This window comes from Miniopterus natalensis, chromosome 7 (genome assembly GCF_054644295.1).
Source record: "Miniopterus natalensis isolate mMinNat1 chromosome 7, mMinNat1.hap1, whole genome shotgun sequence".
NCBI lineage: Eukaryota > Metazoa > Chordata > Mammalia > Chiroptera > Miniopteridae > Miniopterus > Miniopterus natalensis.
In genome coordinates, this window is record NC_142087.1 from 12807825 (window position 1) to 12833065 (window position 25241).

At 36.7% G+C, this 25241-nt stretch overlaps 1 protein-coding gene across 5 annotated transcripts in view; it reads right to left on the reverse strand.

Moving 5' to 3' along the window:
• Window positions 1–25241, reverse strand: part of ITCH (itchy E3 ubiquitin protein ligase) — a 94858-nt gene that overhangs the window by 39473 nt on the left and 30144 nt on the right. For all 5 annotated transcript variants that reach the window (XM_087818784.1, XM_087818787.1, XM_087818783.1 and 2 more), the window contains 5 exons: window positions 23503–23627; window positions 21634–21771; window positions 10052–10097; window positions 3154–3311; window positions 1161–1350 (listed from right to left, as the gene is read on the reverse strand). In XM_087818784.1, coding sequence (XP_087674910.1) covers window positions 1161–1350; window positions 3154–3311; window positions 10052–10097; window positions 21634–21771; window positions 23503–23627 — 657 coding nt within the window. The remainder of the gene's footprint in view (window positions 1–1160; window positions 1351–3153; window positions 3312–10051; window positions 10098–21633; window positions 21772–23502; window positions 23628–25241) is intronic.

Sequence of the window (25241 nt, forward strand, 5' to 3'; positions counted from 1 at the left end):
CAGGAGAAGCCTTGTATTTCTAAAGAGCCTTAAGGTTGACACACTTAGGAGACAAACTTTGTCTCAATCTGATCAGGGTACATGCAGGACTTGAGTGGAAAAGAAAGCTGTAATTAAAGCTATGAAATCTAAAGAAAAACTAATGAACTGCTAACTGAAAGACAAAGAAATATTTGGGTTCCAGACACACTGAAAGCAAAGAGTAAGACTAATCAGATGTGTCTGCACCGTGCAACAGACAAAGTCATTCTGAGTATTCTAGTCTCCTTGGTAGGTTTACCTCCAAAGTGTGGAGGACTAAACCATCACGGCTTCAAAGTGACAATCATTCTAAGAGCACTCAGCTTCTCTTTGGTATGCCCTGCACAAACAACTTTCTGATTTGGCTTCCCATGGAGGCTTTCCAAAAGGAAAATGGCCTAACTACCACACAAGTAATACATACTTTGCTTAGCCATTAAAATTTTCATCAAGAGCCCGGCCGGGCGTGGCTCAGTGGTTGAGTGTCAACTTAGGATCCAGGAGATCGGGGTTCGATTCCCGGTCAGGGGACATGCCCAGGTTGCAGTCTCGATCAATGACTCTCTCATCATTGATGTTTCTATCTCTCTCTCTCCCTTTCCTGTCCTCTCTCTGAAATCAATAAAGATATATTTAAAAAAAAAAAAAAAAATTTCATCAAGAGAGTTTAGCATTCTGAGCTCTGGATTAATGTGAATGCCACAATGTATACACATATATATTCTATTAGAGTATTATTAATTTTAAAAATAACCAGCAGTGATTAAAATGGGATTATGAGCACTAATTTTTCTCAGTTTCCTATTTTACTTTAAAAAGTGATTTCTTTTTTTCCCTTAAAAAAGGCAATTTGAATTAGGTGACTATTTTACTACTTGGTCCTGGTTAACCTTTCCGTGGTTCAGAGTCTTTCAGTTAAAAATAAATAAATTCTTCTACTTTGCCCTGGAAATGAGGGTAAAAATTTCAAATATGGCGAACTTTTTTGGGTTCAGTTTGACTCTATATCCCCACCAAAATCAGTTACAATTGCTTGAGGACAGCTTTTTAAAGAATGGGAGTTTAGTATTATTTTCCTTATTAGTAAGTATATACAGTCACCAAAAGAAAACAAATGTCAACCAAAAGCAGTTACTCACCCAGGTGGTAGAGGAGCTTGGGGTACAGGATTTAATGGCCTAGGGCCAGAGCCTCCAGATATAGTAAGAGGAATTATTAATCCAGACGTTGCTCCCTCAGATGTATTTGAATTTGTATTTGTTGGTGGCAGAGAGCCTGTACTAGATCCATCACTTTCAGAAGTGGCAGAAGGTGACCCATTGACAGATGCTATAAAAGATTTGGAAAAAAACAGGAAAACAATCTTTTATTTTCAGAAATTAGGATAACATTTTAACTTTAAAAAATAGAAAGGTAGATGAAAAATATAAAATTTAGTATGTGGATATGCAGGTAAGATGAACTTAATTAAAATAAATAATGGGAAACAGCCAATGGTCTCACTAAATAGGCTTGTTTACATTTTTTAGATTCTTCTATCCCATGTTCTATTTTAATTATGAAGAACAGATTCTGATTTCCTGATGCCACAGGAAATAAATGCTTTTAGAATAGGTGTGTTGGTATTCCATGATATTATTAAGTTCACTTAGTAATTTTCCAAATCCTTAAAACTGTCTCTCCTCTGAAACCCTGCAGATCAGAGATCAATTTTTTATATTAGTTATAATATGGAAGATCTGATTGATAAAGATGGTTATTAGGTACACAGTATATCTTCAAGAAATATTTGTTGACAAAACAATTCCTGGAGGAAGTCACCAATATTATGACAAAGTAGTATATGATCTTGAAGAATGGGAATATATTGTTAACACAATTATCTATAGAAAAACGGGGAAGATGTATAATTAAACACAAAGTCATTTAACAAAATAATTTGTAGACAACCAAGTTACTTTTCTAATATTTGGTTTAATTATTTTACATTTCCTGTCCACATACTACCAGAGGGAAATAATAAAAGATTAAAGATTTGTTCTGGCTAGTCAGGAAAAAAATGGATATTCTACCTGTAGATGTTTACATTTTTACCACATGAAGTATGTTCATTTGTTATATAAGTTTTGCTTTAAAATCTGAATTATCATTTAGCATTACTTGCCATTTATTAATTGTCTTTCTATAGGATATAATGAGAATAAGCAACCGGACCCTTAATTCTATGGCATACTAATGTCCAAACAGTTACAAACCCTGACAGAAAGTTACATTATTATCTGTACTGCCTATAGTTTATATAATGTACATGTGATTTTCATTCTGAATAGAGCACAAGCCTTGTTAACGTCACCCCTGGAGGAAAAACTTAGGGAAAAGACAAGTCTTAGTTACCTAGAGAAAAGTCATTCTTAAGGCACACAGACAGAACCAGAGCTGGAAACCACAGAGCTCCTCATTGTTATCTTGTTGCACACATACCATCTCTATGGACTGTATTAATTTAACTACCCTCTACCCACCGGTGTAAAAGAAGTATGTGTCTCTCCGTTTTACTTTTTATCCAATCCCACCCCCTAATCTACCATCAACTGATTTCATGTAACTCTCCTTATGTCTCCTCCTTTGATTCTAATGTATAAAATAAGGTGCAAAATTGCTATTCTCTGGAGCATTTTCTTAATCTATAGAGATTTCGCTTCCTGACAATTGTCAGCTTGGTTCAAATAAAGTCTTATAAGGCTTTTAAAAAGAAAAAGCCCAGCCGGGCGTGGATCAGCAGGTTGAGCATCGACCTAGGATCCAGGAGATTGTGGTTCGATTCCCAGTCAGGGCACATGCCCGGGTTGCAGGCTCGATCCCCAATTGGGGGCAGGCAGGAGGCAGCCGGTCAATGACTCTCTCATCACTGATGTTTCTATCTCTCCCCCTCTCTCTGAAATCAATAAAGATATATTTTTAAAAAAATAAAAAAAGAGCATTCTTGGCCAAAATCTTTAATGTAATAATAGAGCTAGAAAACTAACCTAAAAGGGGTTCTTAAGACTTACCTGAGGATCAATTCCCAAACATAACATTATTTACAATCACAGTATAAGAGCAACATCCCTAGTATACGGCTGGAATACACACCTGGTCTACGTGGGGTAGGTGGAGGTGGCCGTGAAGGTCTTGGAGGCCTAGAAGGTTTAAAACCACCATTTGAGAGTGATGGAGAATTATTCCCATTGACCTTCCTATTTTCACCAGACCCTGCATCCTCTGGGTCTTCTGATCCATTTGTGTTCACTCTGGGTAAGAAGGGGGTAAAGGAAAGGGAAGGGAGAAAACAATGCTCTTTTAATTTAGGAAAAACTAGCAGGAAGACCAAAACTTAAGTTTTAGAAGTTTGAGAAAACCTTTCTAATTTCTGGCCAGTCTTATCAAATACTCAAACAGCCCTTAGGTAGGGTCTTATATATAACCCTGAGAGTTATATATAAGTTATATATGTAAGTCATATATATAATCCAGAAATAGAATGAGTTAGGGCACAGAAGCACTTGGGACCATTCAAAACTATTAGGTACGCTGGTTCAGATTTCAAGTAAGTCTACTGAAGCCCTGTATAAGCAGAAACAGTCAAATTTTCAAAATCCCAAATGTCTTAGAAACAGCACTATTTCATCAAAAGCAAACATAACTTCACAATTTTCTTGATTTTCATTGGCTTTTAGGTTTGGGGCAAATTTGGGGCAGGGCTATTCCATGGCAGGAGAAAGAAGTACACTTATTTCCCAGGGGACACTCTCCTCCCATCCCAGAAAATGCTATACAAAATGTTCAAAGTTAATGATCTAGAGGAGAGGTGCCCAAAGACCTTTATTAAAGGAATTATCATTTTTTCAAAGCAATGACATCAACTGGAGGGAAAGAAAGAAGGGAGAAGACACTAAGAGGAAATGTCATTTTGAACTTTATTACTCCACCAGCTAAGTATAGTTGATTCCTTTTCCCGGGGGAATCTAGTCATGGATCAGAAAGCAGTTGGCAGATGTCCCAGCTAAGGCTCTGATACCTACTATCTAGTAAGCAGCAAACCACTGCACATAATCCTGAACCATAATCCATAACAAACCTGAAAATAAAAGCTAATAGATTTCAGAAACCAAAATAGAGAGGCAGCACCATTTATTAAATTATTTCAAACTATGTTCCCAGAAGTACTTTAGGGCCTTTCTCCTTAAAGTATGATCTTTGAACCAGAAGCCAAGGGCAGTACATATGAGCCTGTGAAAAACGTACAATCTTGGACTCCACTCTCGACCTACTGTATCTGAACTAGCATTTTAACAAGATCTCCAGATATGTGTAAACAGTACAGTATGACAAACAATGCTTTGGGGGTTCCTCAAATGCTTATTTGTAATAAAGGGAACAGCTTATTAACTGGCAATCAGCACCTGGTTAGTGCTAATTGCCTGCAGGAAGGCCAAGCCACCTCAGAATATGAACTAAATGCAGGAAGAATCAGTTTTAACACTGCTCCCCTACCCCTAGCTGATGAGGTTCCAAACCCAGTTTGAGTCTAGACCCCTTTGAGACTCTGAGCATTACCTGGAGTAAATGATTCCAAAAAACCTTCTCAACTACAAAATTCACACTAAATTGCACATACAGTGGTAGTCAAATTTTAGGGATGTGAGAGACGGGGAGTGTTCAGGACATGAAGTAATTCTGCTATGACAAAAGGGCAGCAGAAAATGAATTCTAAAAATGCTACGTTCTGTTTTTGAGAATTAAAATCTTAGAGATTTTTAACATTCATGCTGTTCACCTTTTTTTTTTTTTTTTTTAATGATTTTAGAGAGCGAGAGGGAGACAGAGAGAGAACATCGATTTGTTGTTCCACTTACTTATGCACTCATTGGTTGATTCTTGTATGTGCCCTGACTGGAGATCGAACTCGCAACCTTGGAGTATTGGGACGATGCTCTAACCAACTAAACTACTAGACCAGGGCCCACCCTTCTAATATCTTGACCTCATTTCCTCAACATAATTATCTGACAACCCATGCAGTATGATGACTTCTTAAATTTCTTTAATTCTTACAACTGCTCCTCTGTGTAGATCTTAAACTTTGAGATCCCTCTATCTACAACCTTCTACTCCTCTACCTGCCTCCTACTGTATCTTTTATTCACTCTCATGATGACTTTTAACACCCCCTCCTCTATTTTCATATTCCATCAGGTCCATTGTAGGCTACTTTTCCTAATACCTTTAATTATTTCACTCTTACCCAGTACTTTCCCCCTCCCCCAAGCAATCTTTTCACTACAATTAATCCTTCATTTACTTTTTCCACTACTGCTCTCTGGGGACAAGTAACGTTGGAGAACGTTCCAGTTGAGAAATCAGAGGTATTTTAGTAGAGTAAATAAACTAGGTAAAATACTGAATTAAAGGGGTAGATAGGCTGTTCTACAAAAGGTGCTAATAAATTTTCCACTGGGCCCACTGAGGTTTTCATTCCCAATGACTCAGATGACAAAAAAGTGTCTTCCCCTCATTAGTATAAATCAGCGCTGGCCAGGTAGCTCAGTTGATTAAAAAATCATCCCAAATATGCCCTGACTAGGAACTGAAACTGTGACCTTTCTATGTACTGGATGACACTCCAACCAACTGAGCCAGTCCGGCCAGCGTGCCTGCTTTCAATTAGTCTACTTTCAGGCAAACATTCACTGAAGAATTCTAATAAAATACCCTGTGTTCTTTCCCACCTCCGTGATTGTTTTTCTTCCTTCCACCTAGAACTCCGCCCTCTCTCCAATTCCTCCAAGACATGCATACCCAAATTGTAACTATGCTTTATGATCTTAAGTCAAATGCTATTTCTTCCATGAAGTTTTTACACATTTTATACAATGATTTACATTTTTAAAAACAATCGTGTATTATTTTTTAATAATAAAAAACTGTTCTAAAAAAAAAGATTCAAACTAGCTCTGAAGTAAAAGAATATGGAATGAAGATAGTGACATTTCTGGCACATTCTACAAGCCTGGATTTTCAAGAAATAGCTTTATTATATAACTAAATAGATTTCCCGTAATAATTTGTTATAATCTAAGAAACATGTCTTTTCTGGTCTAGCAGCAGCAGCATCACCAGGAAACTTGTGAGAAAAACAAATCTTGTCCTGGCTGGTGTGGCTCGGAGCATCATCCCTTGCACCAAAAGGTCGCCAGTTTAATTCCCAGTCAGGGCACATGCCCAGGTTTCGGGTTTGGTCCCATCAGGCTACGTTCGGGAAGCAACTGATCGATGTTTCTCCCCCCCACCCTCCCTTCCTCTCTATAAAACCATATTTTAAAAAAAAAAGAAAATCTTGGGCTCCAACCTAGATGTAACAAATCAAAAACTGAAGATGAGCCTTAGCCATCTATGGTTAGACAAGTCCTCCAGATGATTCTAATGTACTGTGAAGTTTCAGAAACATGCCTAAACTAAAATAGCACTGGTTTATTTTAGTTCCTTTAATAAGTATGAAACTCAAACCTGACATGGGATTTGGGAAACCAATATACTATATAGAACTGTCAGTGTGAATTCATCACACTACTGTCTTTAAAAGAAATTAGCTACTGCTGTGGCCAGGTGGCTCAGTTGGTTGGAGTGTCGTCCAATACATGAAAAAGTTTCGGGTTCGATTCCTGGTCAAAGCACATACCTAGATTGCAGTTCGATCTCTGATCGGGGCATGTACAGGAGGCAACTAATGGATGTCTCTTTCATAACTGTCTACCCACCTACCTTCCTTCCTTGCTCTTTTTTTTTTCTTCCTTCCTTCCCTTCCTTCCTCTAAGTTTAAAAAAAAAAAAAAAAAGGATACAAATAAAAAAGTCAAGAAGGCACTTCTAACAACATCTTAAACACCAAGCACCAAGCATCTTGGTACGTCATAAAAATGACAGAAGACAACACTGAGAGATATAAAACATCCAGACATGTTATGGGAGAAAGCAGACCAAGATTATATTCACAATACCTACAGTGCTTGAATTGGGACAAAATGGTAAACAACCTAAAGCTGTTTAGAAAACTTCTTAAATGATAGCTGGGGCAGGGAGGAGCAGAAGCCATTGTTCACTGGATATATAGTGCCCTGCTTTTTAGTCGTCTAGTTATTAAGTCTGTAAATAAAACCAAAGGGGAAAAGCCAGTCATGGCCAGGACTGTTGTGTAGTAACACTTAAACAGCACTTGACAGTTTACAAAATGCTTTTCAAACCAATCATCTCAGAGATACACTCTGAAATAAAAGCTAATGTAAAGGGCACAGCCAACATGGCTCAACAATTGAGCATCGACCTATAATCCAGGAGATCACAGTTTGATTCCCAGTGAGGGAACGTGCGCGGGTAGCAGGCTCAATCCCCACGGGGGGCGTGTAGGAGGCAGCCAATCAATGTTTCTCTCATCATTGATGTTTCTATCTCTCTCCCCCTTTCCTTTCCTCTCTCTGAAATCAATAAAGATACATATTTTTTAAAAAACAAAAAAAACACAACCTAATGCAAAAGAATTCATGCTTAACACAAAAGACATGCACAAAGACTAGTCTGGCAGTCTTAGAAACCTAGAAGACACTGTTCCTCAGATTACTTATAACTGATTCACTTGGGAAGATGTAAAGCATGGATTATCAGCGCCAGGGAATGTCTGGCCCTCGAAATCATTTGGTCTGGCCCTGCCAAGGCAACTGCAGGCAGGACTCAAAATTCAATAAATCTAGAAGCTTTTTTCATAGCTAATTTTTAAGTTAATAATTTTGTTTGGCCCATGAATGATGTTATAAATTCCAAATGGCCCTTGGCATAAAATAGGTTCCTCATCCCTGGATTAAATAAATGACATGAAGCTAGGGCTACAGCAATGCCTTTGCAAGAAATTTATAGTTGTCTAGAGTGGTTTCATAAAAGTATTATAAGAGATTTGCAAAAAAGAAACAACAGAGTGGCATGACAGAACCTGTCAATGGGCATATAAAATTACAGCATATTCTCATTTATTAATGCAAAAATACAGGTTTATTATACAAAAGAGGAGTTAATTAACAAAAGCAAATTGAAATATTAAAACATTTTTATGTGGAACATTTCAGGAATTCAAGAAATCTTCTATTGCCCTAACTGGTTTGGCTCAGTGGTTAGAGAGTCAACATGCGGATTGAATGGTCTCAGGTTTGATTCTGGTCAAGGGCATGTACCTTGGTGGCAGGCTTAATCCGCAGTGCCTGTGGGGGCACATGCCGGAAGCAACCAATAAATGTGTCTCTCTCTCACATTGATGTCTCTCTCTCTCTCTCTCCCTTCCACTCTCTCTGAAAAGCAATGGAAAAAATACCTTTGGGTGAGGATTAAAAAAAAAAAAATCTTCCATTAAACATAAAATTAAAAAGAGGCATAGCCCGGCCGGACATGGCTCAGCGGTTGAGCGTCGACCTGGGATCCAGGTGATCAGGGTTCGATTCTTGGTCAGGGCACATGCCCGGTTGTGGGCTTGATCAATGGCTCTCTCATCATTGATGTATCTGTCTCTCTCTCTCTCCCTCTCCTTTCCTCGCTCTGAAATCAATAAAGATATATTTTTAAAAAATAAATTAAAAAAAATAAAAATAAAATAAAAAGAGGCATAAGTTGTCTTCTAATCTACAGAGACATTTATGTAATTTTTAAAAACTATTCTAGCCCGGCCGGGCGTGGCTCAGCAGTTGAGTGTTGACCTGGGATCCAGGCAATCCGGGTTCGGTTCCCAGTCAGGGCACATGCCTGGGTTGTGGGCTGGATCAAAGACTCTCTCATCATTGATGTTTCTATCTCTCTCCCTCCCTTTCCTTTCCTCTCTCTAAGATCAATAAAGATATATTTTAAAAAAATAAAAATAAAAAACTATTCCACTGCTTTTTACTCACAGTGAGAAATAAAATATTTTTCCTGGCCAAGAAGTTACTACCCCTTAATATTCTACACTACTTTTGGAATTAGGAGATGATTCTTTGTCACAGGAGTGACTCTGTGAAGGCGGATCCCCATTAGGTAAAACACAACAGCTTTATTAACTTTGATTTTCCTAAAGATCTTAATGAATTCTCTTCTAAACTTTTTATTATGAAATTTTCATACATCACAAAAGTAAATAGAGTACTGGACGGTGTGGCTCAGTTGGTTGGGCTTTGTCCCATGCACCAAGGTTGCCAGTTTGATTCCTAGTCAGGGCCCATGCCAAGGTTTTGGGCTCATTCCCCAGTAGGGGATCATGCAGGAGGCAGCTGATCAGTGTCATTCTCTCACACTGATGTTTCTCTCCCCCCGCCTCTCTCTCTAAAAAGCAACAAAAATATTTTTAAAAGAGTAAATAGACAAGTACAACAAACTCCAATGTACCTTTAAAAGTAGGATCATCTCTTTTCCTAATTTATCTCCCATTGCTAGTTTCCAGGAAAACCAATAAACACTTAAGGTCTGTTAAGTCAAGTTAACACAACCCAGACATTCAATACTTTCAGGCCTTAGACTAAAGGCAGATGGGCACATGAAAGCACTGAATCTAGGCTAAGAACAAACATCTGGTTCAAATCTCTGCCCCCTTTTACTGAAGGCCCAGAAGATGCTACAGCTAGTGGTGACCTTCATATGTACCCAATGCTTGTGTCTTAGCTTTCCTAGAAAATAAATTTAACAGCCTACTGATGGCCCTGGGATTCTGAACTCCCTGCCTTTGAAAAAATGCCAATATATTAACTTTCTACAAGCTGAAGGAAGTATGAGTAATCTGGGTATCCTGTCCTACTCCAAGGAACTGCAGTCAGATAAGCTAAGAGTCTTGAATCTTTCATAAATACTTCCTCTCTTACCTTGAGCCTGAATTTTTTGAGCCATTTATTCTTATATCAATCCAAACTTGATATTTTTACTAAAATGAATATTCATTTTCACTTGTCTCTTTCTGCATTCTTGATAAACAGTAAATAAAATCTTACCTTGTTTCCTCCTTCGGTCTGGAGCCATCATCATTCTGTGAAGCACCTTTACCATCAATAAAATTTAGACAAAAAATGAGTTTCAAAAGTGGTATTCATGTTTTTTTCTAAACATGCTCTGTAAGAAAAGTCTTTTATTAAATCTTTCTAATAAAGAACATACTAGAACTTAGTTGAATTCCAACATGACATTTAAAAGGAAAATGTGATAAACGTTCATAGGATTGAAATAAGAAAAATTTTACCAAAATTTTGTGCAAATGCTTATGTGTAAGAAATGTTAATTAGTCAAGGTATATCATTCTTGGGCTACTTCTGTCTTCCTTGAAATATATGTCTGCTTAATTCTAATACAAATCTAATTATTTTAGCCATTTTTGTATTCCAAATACCTTATTTTTAAAAAAGCACTGATCACTAGCAGAAGGATTAATAAAAAGATTCTGAAAACAGAAAAACCAGTAACATATTTCTTATGCTGGGGCCTGGAAAACAGCTTCAAGAATAGGAAAGGCACAAATGGGTCTTCAAGTGACCAAAATGAATGCCACAATGTTCACACTTTGTTCAAATTTTATTCATGGGAATTAACCCTGGTATTCAGTAAGGGCCTGTATACTATAAAACATTAGAAGGAAGCTGCTAGAGGCAGGCACACTGCCACAACAACACAGAAGAAAAAACTATAACATGCAGAAACAAGAACTTAAGTTTAATAGTCTAGGTCCATTTAGTTAAAGAACAATAGCCCTTATGAATACTCATAATTCAAACAGTGAAATCCTCACTGTATTACTCCAAAGCATAATTAATAGATGAACTTTTTAAAAAAAATTTTATTTTTGTTTAAAATATTACAGATGTCCCTTTTTCTCCCCAATGACCCATTCCACCCTGTCCCTTCCCCCTCCCCAGTCCCTCTCCCCACCATTGTCCGTGTCCTTGGGTTGTGCATATATGCATATAAATATTAATAGATGAACTTCTTAAAGAGATGTTGCGTCACCATTATACTATACAGCAAAGTGGGCAAGTATCTCATCTATTCTACAAATATTTTATGTTTTGAAAAACAGAAGAGGTGAATACATAAAGTGTGGTATATCTATGCAATGGAAAACTATTTGGTAATAAAAGGTAATAAAATATTGAAACATGCTGTCATGGATGAACCTAAAATTATTATGGTAAGAGAAAGAAGCCTGACACAAAAAACAACATATTATAAGATTTCATTTACATATATAACATGTCTAGAAAAGACAAATTTTTAAAGACAAAATAGATTAGTGGTTGCCTGAGGTTGGAGGTGAGAATAGGGTTTCCTATAAAAAAGCAAAAGGGATCTTACTGGGGAGATGAAAATGTTCTAAACCTGATTTATAGTAAAGGTTGGATTATTCAAATAAATTACTAAAAACCTCCCAGCCGGCGTAGCTTAGCAGTTGAGCATCAACCTATGATCCAGGATATTGCGGTTCGATTCCCAGTGAGGGCATATGCCCTGGTTGTGGGCTCGACCCCCAGTGGGGGACTTGCAGGGGGCAGCCAATCAATGACTCTCTCATCATTAATGTTTCTATCTCTCCCTCTTCCTTCCTCTCTCTGAAATCAAGAAAGACATATTAATAAAAAAAATTACTAAAAACCACTAAATTGTATACTTGAAATGGGAGAATTTTATGAAATATAAAATACATATCAATAAAGCTGTTAAAATAGTTTTTAAAAAGGTGATAAAATGAAGAAAAGGGTACAGTTCAGTTTTATAAGAATTATTTTTAGCCCAGCCAGGCGTGGCTCAGCAGTTGAGCGTCGACCTGGGATCCAGGCGATCAGGGTTCAATTCCTGGTCAGGGCACATGCCCGGGTTGCGGGCTGCAGCCGATCAATGACTCTCTCATCATTGATGTTTCTATCTGTCTCTCTCCCTCTCCTTTCCTCTCTCTGAAATCTATAAAGATATATTAAAAAAAAAAAAGAATTATTTTTAGCCCGGCCAGGCATGGCTCAGCAGTTGAGCGTCGACCTGGGATCCAGGCAATTGGGGTTCGATTCCTGGTCAGGGCACATGCCCGGGTTGTGGGCTCGATCAATGACTCTCTCATCATTGATGTTTCTCTCTCTCTCTCCCTCTCCTTTCCTCTCTCTGAAATCAATAAAGATATAAAAAATAAAAATAAAAAAGAATTATTTTTAGATGGAATATATTCCCTTAAAACAGCTGATAAATAAAATATAAATGAAATCAGAAAAAACAAAATATCTAGCATAAGTTACTAAAATAGGTCAACTGGTATCCTACATTTCTCAAAAATTAAGAAAACCATTTGGAACTATCCATTTAAATCTACCAGTAACTACTACTTCTAAACTTTCTCTTTTACTATAGTAAAGCATAATATTTAATCATATGGACTCTGAAGTCAGACTGCCTGGGTCTGTATCCTAGCTTCATCATGTACTAACTTTGTGACTTCAGAAAAGTAGACTTGCCTTTCCTGTGCCTTTTAACTTATTTACAAAATGGGGACAATAATGACACCTATTTCATAGAACATTGTAAGAATTTAACATATAAACATTTATTTATTTATTTATTTATTTATTTATTTATTTATTTATTTATTTATTTATTTATTTTTAATATATCTTTATTGATCTCAGAGAAAGGAAAGGAGAGGGGAGGAAGGAGAGAGAGAGAGAGAGATACATCAATGATGAGAGAGTCATTGATCAGCTGCCTCCTGCACGCCCCTGACTGGGGATTGAGCCCGTAACCCAGGCATGTACCCTGACCGGGAATCAAACCTCGGTCTCCTGGATCCTAGGTCGATGCTCAACCACTGAGCCACGCCCGGCCGGGCTAACATATAAACATTTAGAACACTGCCTGGCACATATAAACACCCCATAAATATTAGTAATTATATTACTTCTCACAATTTACATTTCATCAGCAGTTTCAACAGGGGCTATTTTTTGTTCAATCTTTTATTTCACTTCAATACAGAATGAAGCCACCACTATGAAATTTATGGCATAAGTTATTTAGATCTAGTCTTGTGCTTTCAACCACAGAACATTTTAAAAAACACACACACACAAAATATCCAACACTTATATAAGGAACATCCAAGAAGAAAACAACGGCTCTACTGAAAGTTTGCATTTTACTAACGTACTGCTCTTAAGTATTTCCAATCAAAATTTCCTCAAGAAAAACTGATCAGATTTCTAAATGCATACATTTTATCCACTTTGGAAGATCTACCAAGATCTCTTTTATTCACTGAGCTACTCAAAAGGGTCCTCCTGCCCTGGCTGGGTGGCTCAGTTGGTTGGAGTGTCATCGCATACACCAAAAGGTTGCAGGTTTGATTCCAGTCAGGGCACATACCTAGGTTGCGGATGGTCCCCAGATGGGGCACATACAAATCAATAAACACATCCTCAGATGAGGATTTAAAAAAAGGGGGGGGAACCCTTACAACAAAATGACTCTCTCTTAGATGAAGTAATTTTTTTTTAAATCCTCACCCAAGGAATGAAGATATTTTTTTCCATTAATTTTTTTTAGAGAGAGTGGAACGGAGGGGGGCAGGGAGAGAGAAACATCAACATGACAGAGACACATTGATAGGCTGCCTCCCACAGGCACCCCAACCAGGAGCCGGGATTGGACCTGTAACCCAGGTACATGCCCCTGACCTGGAATCGAGCCCGTGACCCTCCGATGCATAGGCCAATGCTCTAACCACTGAGCATGCTGGCCAGGTAGACGAGGTAATTTAACACACTGTTCCTATTTCCTGGGTGCCTAGCAATCTCAAAAGAAAAACAAACAAGTAAACTGATATTGGAGCAGGAACAGGGTGCAGTGAGCAAATGTGAAAGAAAAGGTCTATTTACAGGGTGCAGGGAGCAAATGTGAAAGAAAAGGTCTAAGGACTATTATCAGCTCTGAGATAGCTCAGAAAGGAGAGCTTCGGTCAGCAGTAAAGTGAGGAGGCTTGAACCAGAGACGGTCACATTAGGCTAGGGAAAAGAGCTAAAGTTTTCCTAGGTACATGGCAATCCCTGGCACTAGCAGAAGCAAAAGAAATTTTCTCTGGAGCAAAGAATACCCAGTCTAGGCCCCTAAGATTCCCACAGACTAAGATCAAATACAAACTGTCCATCAGAGCAGCAAGCACATAAGAAAACAAGCCTCAATGAAGGAGAGATATAAAACATTTATATTTCCAAAGATTTATAATACTGGAATTTTCAAATAAAGAATGTAAAAAAAACCTACACACCAAAAGAAAATTATTGCCCTGGCCAGGTAGCTCAGTTGGATAGAACGTCCTCCCAATACTCTTAGATTGCAGTTGCAGGTTTGATCCCCAGTCAGGGCACATGCAAGAATCACCCAATGAATGCATAAATGAGTGGAGCAACAAATCGATCTCTCCCTTTCCCTCCCTCTCTCTCTAAAAAAATCAATCAATAAATTTAAAAAAAAAAAATTTTAAAGAAAATTATCAAGCAAGAAACAGTCAAAAACAAGCATCAGCAATTCCACTCCTTAGGTATACACCTGAGAGAAATGAAAACATGCACAAAAAACTTGCACACAAATGATTATAGCATCATCTATAAGTCTTTTATAGCTAAAAACTGGAAATAAAACAAATGCCCATCAGTGGATAAAGCAATAAATTGTGGCATACACACACACACACACACACACTCTCTGGAATATTATTCAGCTACAAAAAGGAGGTATGCTGATACATGTTTCAATCTGGATAAAGCTCAAAAACAATATGCTAAGTAAAAGAACCCAGACACAAAAGGTCAGATACTATATGATTTCATTTTTATGATATATCCAGAATAGGCAAATCCACAGAGACAAAAAGCAGATTAGCCATTACCAGGGGATGGGGGAGAGGAGGGAATGGGGAGTAATTACTTAATGGGCAACGGTGTGTTTTTTCTGGAGTGAAGATTTTGAAATTAGAGAGGTGATGGATACACATCACAATAAATTTCATTTATTGTTAACACACTAAATGCCACTGAATTGTACACATTATAAGGTTAATTGTATATATAAATTATATAATTGTATATATAATTGTTATATAAATTACACCTTAATTAAAAGAATCACAACAAAAAAAGGGTATCTGAAGAAACAATAAATGCTATAAAGCTGAAAATCCACATATTATTATATCTCAACAATTCCACTCCCTAAAATATATCCTACATAAACCCTTCAACTTATGTACCAGGAGACATATAAATATATAAATGCCCAATGTATCACATGTTCATAATGGCAAATGTCCTTTGACATAAAAATGGATACACTGTGGCATATTCACCCAACAGATTATTATACAGCAGTGAAAATGAATTAAATATATAATAATATGGATAAATCTTAAAAGGCAACATCAATATTTTCAGAACTCAAGAAAAAGCACAAGTAATGCACTGTTTAGGGATATGTATAGGCGATAAAAAAATTTTTAAGGCAAGGAAATAATAAATTCAAAATTCAGAAAAAAGGAATGATATAGGAAGGAAATTATAGGTGGGTACAATAATATTGTTTATGTTCTAATTCTTAAGCTGTATGGTAGTTCATGGTGGTCCTTTTATTATGCTGGTTTATATTTTACACATGTTAAATATGAAAATATATGCTATGTATTATATACGAGAATATAAATCAAAGTCCTTTCTAAATTGCAAAAATGAACGAATACAGTAAAGTATTAGTTAAAACCAACGATGACCTTAATGCTTGGATTTTTAAAGTAGCACTGCTAAAGTAAGATAAAAACATAAAAATGTGGAAAGGGCATTTTACTGGCTTTTTTTGGAAGGTAAGTTAGTTAAACATTATGAGTATACATAAAAGTGTTCAAATGTAAGTCAAAAATTTAAAATACCATTACAGCAAAGTTTCTCTTTATAAACAATTAGTTGATACTCATACCCAGTTGAGATCTGCTAATTTCAAATAATATTTGGTAAAGCAAAAAATTTGGGCAAGTTTCTTAGAATGTATTATAATGGTAAAAAACATTATGGACATATTCACACATGAAAATGGCTCTTTAGCCTAAAATTAATGCAAGAAAGAATAAAATCAAAATGAAATGAAACATACACACCCCTAGTCAGTTTGGCTCAGTGATTAAAGTGTTGGCCCGAGGACTGAAGGGTCCCAGGTTTGATTCCAGCCAAGGTTGCAGGCTCAATCTCTGGTCCAGGTTGGTGTAAGGGAGGAGACGAATCGATGTGTCTCTCTCACATCAATGTTTCTTTTTCTCTCTCTCTCTCCTTCCCTCCCTAGCCCCTTCCATTCTCTCTGATAAGCAATGGAAAAAATATCCTCAGATGAGGATTAAAAAAAAAGAAATACACACAATACAAACCAAAGGTGACATATGTCAAAAAATATCCCCAAATTAATTTCAGGTATATCTCCAGAGTATACATCGTAAAGACTATAGATCTTCATAAGAATATGCTATTTTATAATAAAAATTTAATAGTAAAATTTCTCTTTAGGAAAACTAATGTCTTTGATAATACTTTTCAGTGTTTCTTGTTGGGAAGACAGGTGCTAAACTAACACTCCACTACCAACTGCCCAAGAACTAAAAATAGATGAATAGGAAGTTCTTGGAGATATAACTGCCCACACTCAATTTGTTGACTTAATTTATATATGAGGACTACAGCAACAAGTCTACCAAATAGCAAATTAAATAAAGGCTTCTTCCCAGAGACTTACAAAAGCAGATTAACATTGTATTTAACTACAGGAAAACATGAGGGCAAATTATGTAGTTACTTTCTAGATCAATGAAATAAGAAAGAGCATCAAAACATTACAACTGAGACTCTCAGTTGGATATTAAACTTGTTCCCTGAGTGAGGGTCAGGGTAGGGGAGGGAGAGTGAAGATACAAAGCTCTCTGGTTTTTAAATAAACCTTGAAGAAAAGTGGGAAGAACAAACAAGCATGCTGAGTAAATTTTGTTTCACTTGAAAAGGGTTTACTTATATAACCACCATTTTTAGAAAATTTACCCACCAAAAAGAATGAACCAAAAATTCATAAGTACCAAAAGAGGTAATGCTGTCTCATCAAGAAAATCCAATGTTCACAGTATATCCAAATACACAGCAAGCTATATTATTTGGCTACTTTTCATATCCAAAGTCAGACAGTGATTCTTTTTATAACCATTACTTAATTAACCAAAAATATCAGTCTAAGAAAACAGATTTCATGGTAAGAACCATCTTATCAATGTGTCCTTTCACAAAGACTTCTGACTGAATATGCTTGGGGGGGCGGAATCTGTAACATTAGAAAAATATCGGAATACAAAAGCTATGCCCCACCGCCCGTTCTAATCCAACCAAACAATACCCAGGTGCTAGAAAGTCAATGTTAGCGTTAAACTCTAATTTTCATATCTGACTTGTAGTTCAAGTTACAGAAATGGAACCAAAGAAAAATACAAGTGCAGTTCCCACCACACACGCTTGAGGGCTAAACTGGGTTTTGTTTGTTTACTCACAACTAACTTTAAATTAAACCAACTAACATGGTTTAATTTAAAATTGCTAGGTTTCAAGTGTGTATGGAAAGAAAAGGAAACATAATGCCTTACAAGGTTGTGATGGTTAAATGAGTATACATGTAAACACACCAACACTGAGCCTGCAAATGGTAAGCATTCCCCCCCAAAAAAAAGCCCTTCTTTCTCAGGACCACTGTTGCTACTAGGGGTCTTTGTGGTTCCATACAAACTTCTGAAACAGCTGTTCTAGTTCTATGAAATACTCCACTGGTATCTTAAAAGAAACTGCACTGAATCTGCAGATTGCTTTGGGTAGTATGGACATTTTAACGATGTTAATTCTTCCTGTCCATGACCACAATACAAACCCACTTACTTGTAATTTCCTCAGTTTGTTTCTTCAGTGTCATAATTTTCCACACACAGGTCTTTTACCTCCTTGGTTAAATTATTCCTCGGTATTTTATTCTTTTTGAAGCAGTTGTGAATGGGATTGTTTTTTCAGTTTCCCTTTCTATAGTTCATTATTGGTGTATAAAAATGCAACTGACACCCGGCAGGCATGGCTCAGCGGTTGAGCACCAACTCGAGGTTTGAATCCCAGTCAGGGCACATACCCAGGCTGCAGGCTCGATCCCCAGTCGGGGGCATGCAGGAGGCAGCCATCAATGACTCTCTCATCACTGATGTTTCTATCTCTCTCTCTCCCCCTCCTTCTCTCTGAAATCAATACAGACGTATTTTTTTTAAAAAAAGCAACTGAGTCCTGGCCGGTGTGGGCCAGTGGTTAGAGTGCACAGAAGGGTCGCAGGTTTGATTCCTAGTCAAGGGCACCTACCTGGGTTGTGGGTTTGCTCCCAGCCCCCTCCCAGGGGAATGCAGGAGGCACCCATGCAATGTGTATCTCTCAAGACACATCGATGTTTCTCTCTCACTCTCCGCCTCCCTCCCTTACACTCTCTCTGAAAAGCAATGGATAAAACATCCTCAGGTGAGGATTAACAATAACAACAAAAAGGCAACTGCAGTTGGTCGAGCATCATCCATGCACCAAGAAGTCGCCAGTTCCATTCCCAGTCAGGGCATATGCCCAGGCTCAATCCCCAGTAGGGCCCATGCAGGAGGCAGTAAATTGATGCTTCTCTCTCCTCAATGTTTCTCTCTCTCTCTCACCCTCTCCCTTCCTTTATCTCTAAAGTCAATAAAAACATTTTTTAAAATGCAACTGATTTCTGGATACTTCTTTTGTATCCTGCTACTTTACTGAATTTCTTTATCAGTTCTAGTAGTTTTTTGGTGGAATCTTTATGATTTTCTATATACGGTATCATGTCATCTGCAAATAATGACAGTTTTACTCCTTCCTTTCCAATGTAGATGCCCTTTATTTCCTCTTCTTGGCTGATTTCTGTGGCTAGAACTTCCAGTGCTATGTTGAATTAGAGTGGTGAAAGCAGAAATCCATGTCTGTTCCTGATCTTAAAGGAAACACTTTTAGTTTTTGCCCATTGAGTATGATAAGGGGTTAATATCCAAAATTTATAAAGAACATATAAAACTCAATACCAAAAAAACAAATAATCCAATTTAAAAATGGGCAAAAGACCTGAATAGACACTTCTCCTAAGGGGACATATGGATAGCCAATAGACATATGAAAGGATGCTCAACATCACTAATCATCAGAGAAATGCAAATTAAAACCACAGTGAGACATCACCTCAAACCTGTCAGAATGTCTATCATCAATAAGTCAACAAACAAGTGTTGGCGAGGATGTGGAAAAAAGGGAGCCCTCATGCAGTATTGGTGGGAATGCAGACTGGTGCAGCCACTGTGTAAAGCAGTATGGAGTTACCTCAAAAAGTTAAAAATGGAACTGCCTTTACCACCTAGTGATTCATCTTCTAGGAATTTATCCGAACAAACCTGAAACACTAATTTGAAAGAATATATGTACCCCTATGTTCATTGCAGCATTATTTACAATAGCCAAGATTTGGAAGCAGCCCAAGTGTCAATCAGTAGATGAGTGGATAAAAAAAGCTGTTACATTTACACAATGGAATAGTACTCTGCCATAAAATGGAAGAAAATTTTATCCTTTGTGATAGCATGGATGGACCTGGAGAGCATATGCTAAGTAACATAAACCAGTCAGAGAGAGGCAGGTACCACATGGTTTCACTCATATGTGCAATCTAAGGAACAAACTGAACAACAAGCAAAACAGACAGACTCATAGAGAGCAGGCAGACAGCTATGGGGCAGGGGGTGGGCTTGGGGGGCTTTTGGAGGGGTGGAGGAATTGAGCAAAATAGGAAAAAAGAAAAAACTCATGGACAACAGTGTGGTGATTTCAGGGGTGGAGGGGAATGGGTAGAGGTAGAAGAGGGCATAGACGGGATAGTGATGGGAAAAATTAAATAAATAAATAAATAAATAAATAAATATTGTAGATGGACACTCCAACCCTAAAATCCACTGTGACATTCCAGTTAAAACCTCTTTACTTCAAGGAATCATAGTAAACTCTGCCAATTATTTTCCTACTTAAGAAGAAAATTGATGACATACAAATGTCCACTTCTGTAGAAAATAAACAATCAAGTTATAAATATAAATAAGCAGCTTAGAATCTACTTTGAAATATGAAGACTGATATGCTTTACTTTTGTTAATTAAATATTCTGCATTAACAACAGTTTCAAATTTGTACAGAAAAAACTTAGAAGCTATAAAAACTGAGGCTTAGAGCAGTTTAACAACGTAATTTAATCTGTGTATTATCTTCCAGAACTCCAATTTATAGAAAAATGAACTATTATAGAATTCCCATGAATAGCTGTCAATTAAAATGAACATATCAATTCTGAAGAAGTAAGACCATTTCAGAAATTTCTCTTCACTCTCATTAACCCCAAAGAAACTGAAAGATACACCAGGGCTATCTGGAAGGTCCTGCACTGGCTGGCGTGGCAAGGGGGTTAGAGTGTCAGCCTGTGCACCGAAGGGTCCCAGGTTTGATTACCGGTCAAGGGCACGTACCTGGGTTGCAGGTTCGATCCCTGATCAGGGCGCCTGCAGGAGGCAACCAATGAATGTGTCTCTCTCAACATCAATGTCTCTCTCCCTCCCCCTACCTCCTTCCCTCCTCCTGTCAACTCTCTGAAAATCAATGGAGAAGATATATATATATACTCAAGTGAGGATTAAAAAAAAAGTCATGAGTTAAAGAGGAAGTAGGAAGTCTTTCAAAGTAGAAACAGAAGAATAGCATCTGACAATGCAAAATGTTTCATAATGCAGTTTCTAAGTAAATAAAAAGATATTTGTCAGACTGATCAAGGAAACCATTAATTTATTCTTTGTGTTGCAGCCTCTAAAACCTATGTTTCAAGTGAAAACACACTTAGCACAATGGAAAGTGATGGAAATATCTAAAGAGAATCCACTGAGAAGTAGTTTTGCTCTGCAAGCACAACTTGGGTGCCATCAAACTTCTTTCAATTTACAGTTCATCTTTACGCAAAGACATCTCTGTAAATTTAACCTATAGAAATAGAAGAGACGTGGCAAATGAATTTCAGTATGTATTGGCTGTCTGGTTCAGTACTAAGAAGGATTTCAAGTCAAATTTAAACTCAACCATACACTGCCACAGACAATAAACTATGTCTGTCATTTGCCACATTAACTGCCATTGTTGGCCTAGAGAATACTTTATAAATCAATTTATTACCCATAGGGGCAACCGTGGTTCAACTTTTATTTGGCTAGCCTTTCAACTTACAGAAAAATGTTTTATTCATAGAAACAACGTGCTAAAAGGAAAATGTTTTAAATTATCAATGTCTCTTTTTTAAGAAGAAAATGATTTCTTCAATGTGAAAAGAACAGTAAAAATTACATACAGCATACTAAAGTGGCTAATGTAAGAAGAATCATTAAAGACCTTATATTCAAAAAGTGATTACTTACTTTCTGAACATGTAGCTTCACCATTGGTAACAACTTCAGATTCTAATTGCAGCCCATCAAGACAAACTGACAAGTCTCCTATAGTCTCTGTTGGCTCTTTGTCACCTACAAGCTGTAAAGTCACAACTACTTTCTCAACTGGAAGAGAATAAATTACAGAACAAATGATCATTTTTTTTTTTTCTTTAAATCTTCTTAACTTAAAAACCTAATGTCAGAAAAATATCTACATACTGGTCACTTTTTTTTCCTTTAAGTCATCATAACTGTTAAAACAAGGTGAGAAAAAATTACATGTATGTGTTTATAAATTGTTTTAATATTCTTTTTTAAAATTATATCTTTATTGATTTCAGAGAGAGGAAGGGAGAGGGAGAAATAGATAGAAACATCAATGATGAGTCATTGATCGGCTGCCTCCTGCACGCCCCCTACTGGGGATCGAGTCCGAAAGCTGGGCATGTGCCCTGACCAAGAATCAAACTAGGATCTCCTGGATCCTATGTTGATGTTCAACCGCAGAGCCAGGCTGGCCAGGCTGTTTTAATATTCTTCACCCAAGGTTTCAGGTCTTATGACACCAAAATATATTTAAAATAAAATTTACTAATGCCTAATATTCATAATGTAAAATGCTAAATAGCTTAATCATCTCATTTATTATATACATTCCATCCTTGTATAAAATCAGTCAGCAGAACAACCAAGATTATTCAGCAACATATGTCTAAATTATATTGACTGAAAACATATCACTTAAGAATGGACTGTCCTGGCCAATGTGGCTCAATTGGTTGGGAATCATCCCGTGCACTGAAAGGTTGATGGTTCAATTTCCAATTAGGGCAAATGGCCAGGTTGCAGGCTCAATCTGAAGTAGGAGGCGTGCAGGAGGCAGCAGGTAATGTTCCACTCTCACGTCGATGTTTCTCTCTCCCCCTCTTTAAAAATCAATAAAAATATTTTTAAAAAAGAATGGATTGTATCTCACCCTGGCTGGTGTGGCTCAGTTGGTTGGAGTGTCATTCCATACACCAAAAAGGTGGTGGGTTCAATTCCAGGTCAGGGCACATACCCAGGTTGCAGGTTCATGCCCGGTTGGGGCGCATGCGGGAGGCAACCTATCAATGTTTCTCTCTCACATCTCTCTCTCAAATCAATTTTAAAATATATAATATTTGTTTTAAAAAAAAAAAAGAATGGTTTGTATTTCATAAGTTTAAATGAGAAATAAAATTCTTGAAAGTAGTAATTTAAAAAAAAAAGTCAAGAGGTGGAAAGTGTTTTAAAATCATAATATATTAATCAAAACAAGCATGTTACAAGTTTTTACATATCTGTATTTTATATATACATATATACAGGGTAGGGCAAAAGCAGATTTACAGTTGTAAGTACATGAAACAGAGTTTATTCTTGTATTATTATTTATTTTATTATTTCTCATATAAACTATAAACCTACTTTTGCCTCACCTTGTATAAATAAAAACAACCACTTAAAATGAGGAAATTTTAAAAATGAGCACTTGGAAAAGGAGATCTGTCAAGTATTAACCATACTTGTCCCTATGAAGTGGGATTTTTTTCCCCCTTTATCTCTATTCTATATTTCATAGTTTTCCATAATTGAGTATGCAGTATTTTAATAAATACCTCTTTACTAAGTGAATATTTATTTAAAATATTGGATATAAAAGGAATGGCCAAACCAAGGTTACTCAGAATGCTTTAAATAGTACAAGATTCTTCTCCCTGTTAATATATAACCAAGTAAAATTAAAAATAGTGAACATAATCATTCTGCATGTTTGGCATATGGATTTCCTGTAGAAAATAGAAACAATTTCTATTACTTTTACATACATACGTTTCATATTGTTTGACTTTAATGTTTCATAGATATCTAATGCAGCAGTTCCCAACAAAACATCAGATTTCAGTGTCTGGTGACTCCACACACGAAAATGTAATTTACTCATAGGGGTGACGATACTAAAAATGAAGAAAGGTGAAAAAAACTTTTTCATTAAGTATTACAATGGGATGCTACATAAATTACAATTAAGTTTTAATGTCTAAAATCTTACTGCACCCCTCATAGTTTACTATACAACTAATAATACCTATGTTCTATCTTATGAAAAACATCTGGATGCTACATGCTGCATGATCATTTTCCCCTGTAACTGAAATAGAGGTGCAACTTCATTCATGCATCATCAACAAAAGTGAAACTGCTTATCATGCTACAAACAGTTGGAAAACTAGTTTTAGTTTAGTCGTATAAAAAAGTGATTTTATAAAGTAAATCCTTATTTTATGTTAGGTAGTGTACTGAGCTTGAGATTACTTCATTTAATCTTCAAAGCAACCCTAGGAGATGGGATTTAGCACCCTAGGATCTTCAGATATAGAAACTGATATTCAGACAGCTAAACAAATTGCCCAATATCACACAGTCAATGGCAGACTACAATCTAAACAAGGTGTAGTGTTAAAATTTATAATAAGAAGTTTCTCAGCTAGCTACATAATGATTTGAGTCAGCGACACACTGCTAGAGGCAAACAGCCCAGACAACTGTGAAATACAGACTCACCCATGCCATGCTAAATGCCAGTAATGAATGCTATCTATAATGGTAATTTCCAAAGCAAGCTTTGGGAAATTTGTATTTGCAATAAATTATATTCAAACTATTTTAGTTATCAATTAGAAAAACAGGAACACTATAAAATAAAATCTACTATAAAATCTACCATAGTACTATGGTTCTATGCTATAAAGACAAATTCTTGAAATCTTTTAATTTTTCTATACCTAGTTCTCTCTAAAACATGATCAAATTTGGGGGGACAAATAAACACTCGCCTCCTTAGAAGTCCACCTATGCCTATACCTCATCATCGCATTTCCACCATCACTTTAACAGTAGCAGGTATTTTAAACTGACTAAAACATTTTCGCTTTACAACAGCTCTCTTTTTCTGGCGGTGGTGATTGGGGAGGACATGACATACTCATTCTCTTCAAAATTCTCAAATGCCACTTTCAGGAGAGCATCGAGTATTAGTAAGAAACATTTCTCTATTAGTCATCTGGGAAATCATAACAGAGAAGGGACAAAAAAGTAAGTAAATTTAGTTTTACTTTGAGAGAGAATAAAGTATACTGTCAAAGACGGGCCTCCCTAAGGTATTTCACTTCAACTCAAGAGAGGTCTGGAAAGTGCTACATAGCAATGAAAGCTGTATTAAAATCACAGGCCAGTCTGCTGCAAATTAAAAATTCAGGAGAAGAGCATGAGCCATGTATTCCCCCAAACATCTGGGTTAAATAATAGCACTACCATACGAGGCTACAAGAAAAGTTTCTTTTTTCTTAACTTTTTAACCACTGAGGAATTCATGTCATTATCAGCTTGTCTCAAAATGTGTATCTAGTGAGCACAGATAGCTGTCAGTAGAAAGTTGAGCATTCAGTCTGTTATTCTGCTTAACATCTCTAGTCATTATGGAGGCTGTGACATTTTATAGATTTCATCTGATTTTTTTTGAAATTTTTACTCATATATAGTTTAATTTAGATTCAATCTCTAATGAGCCA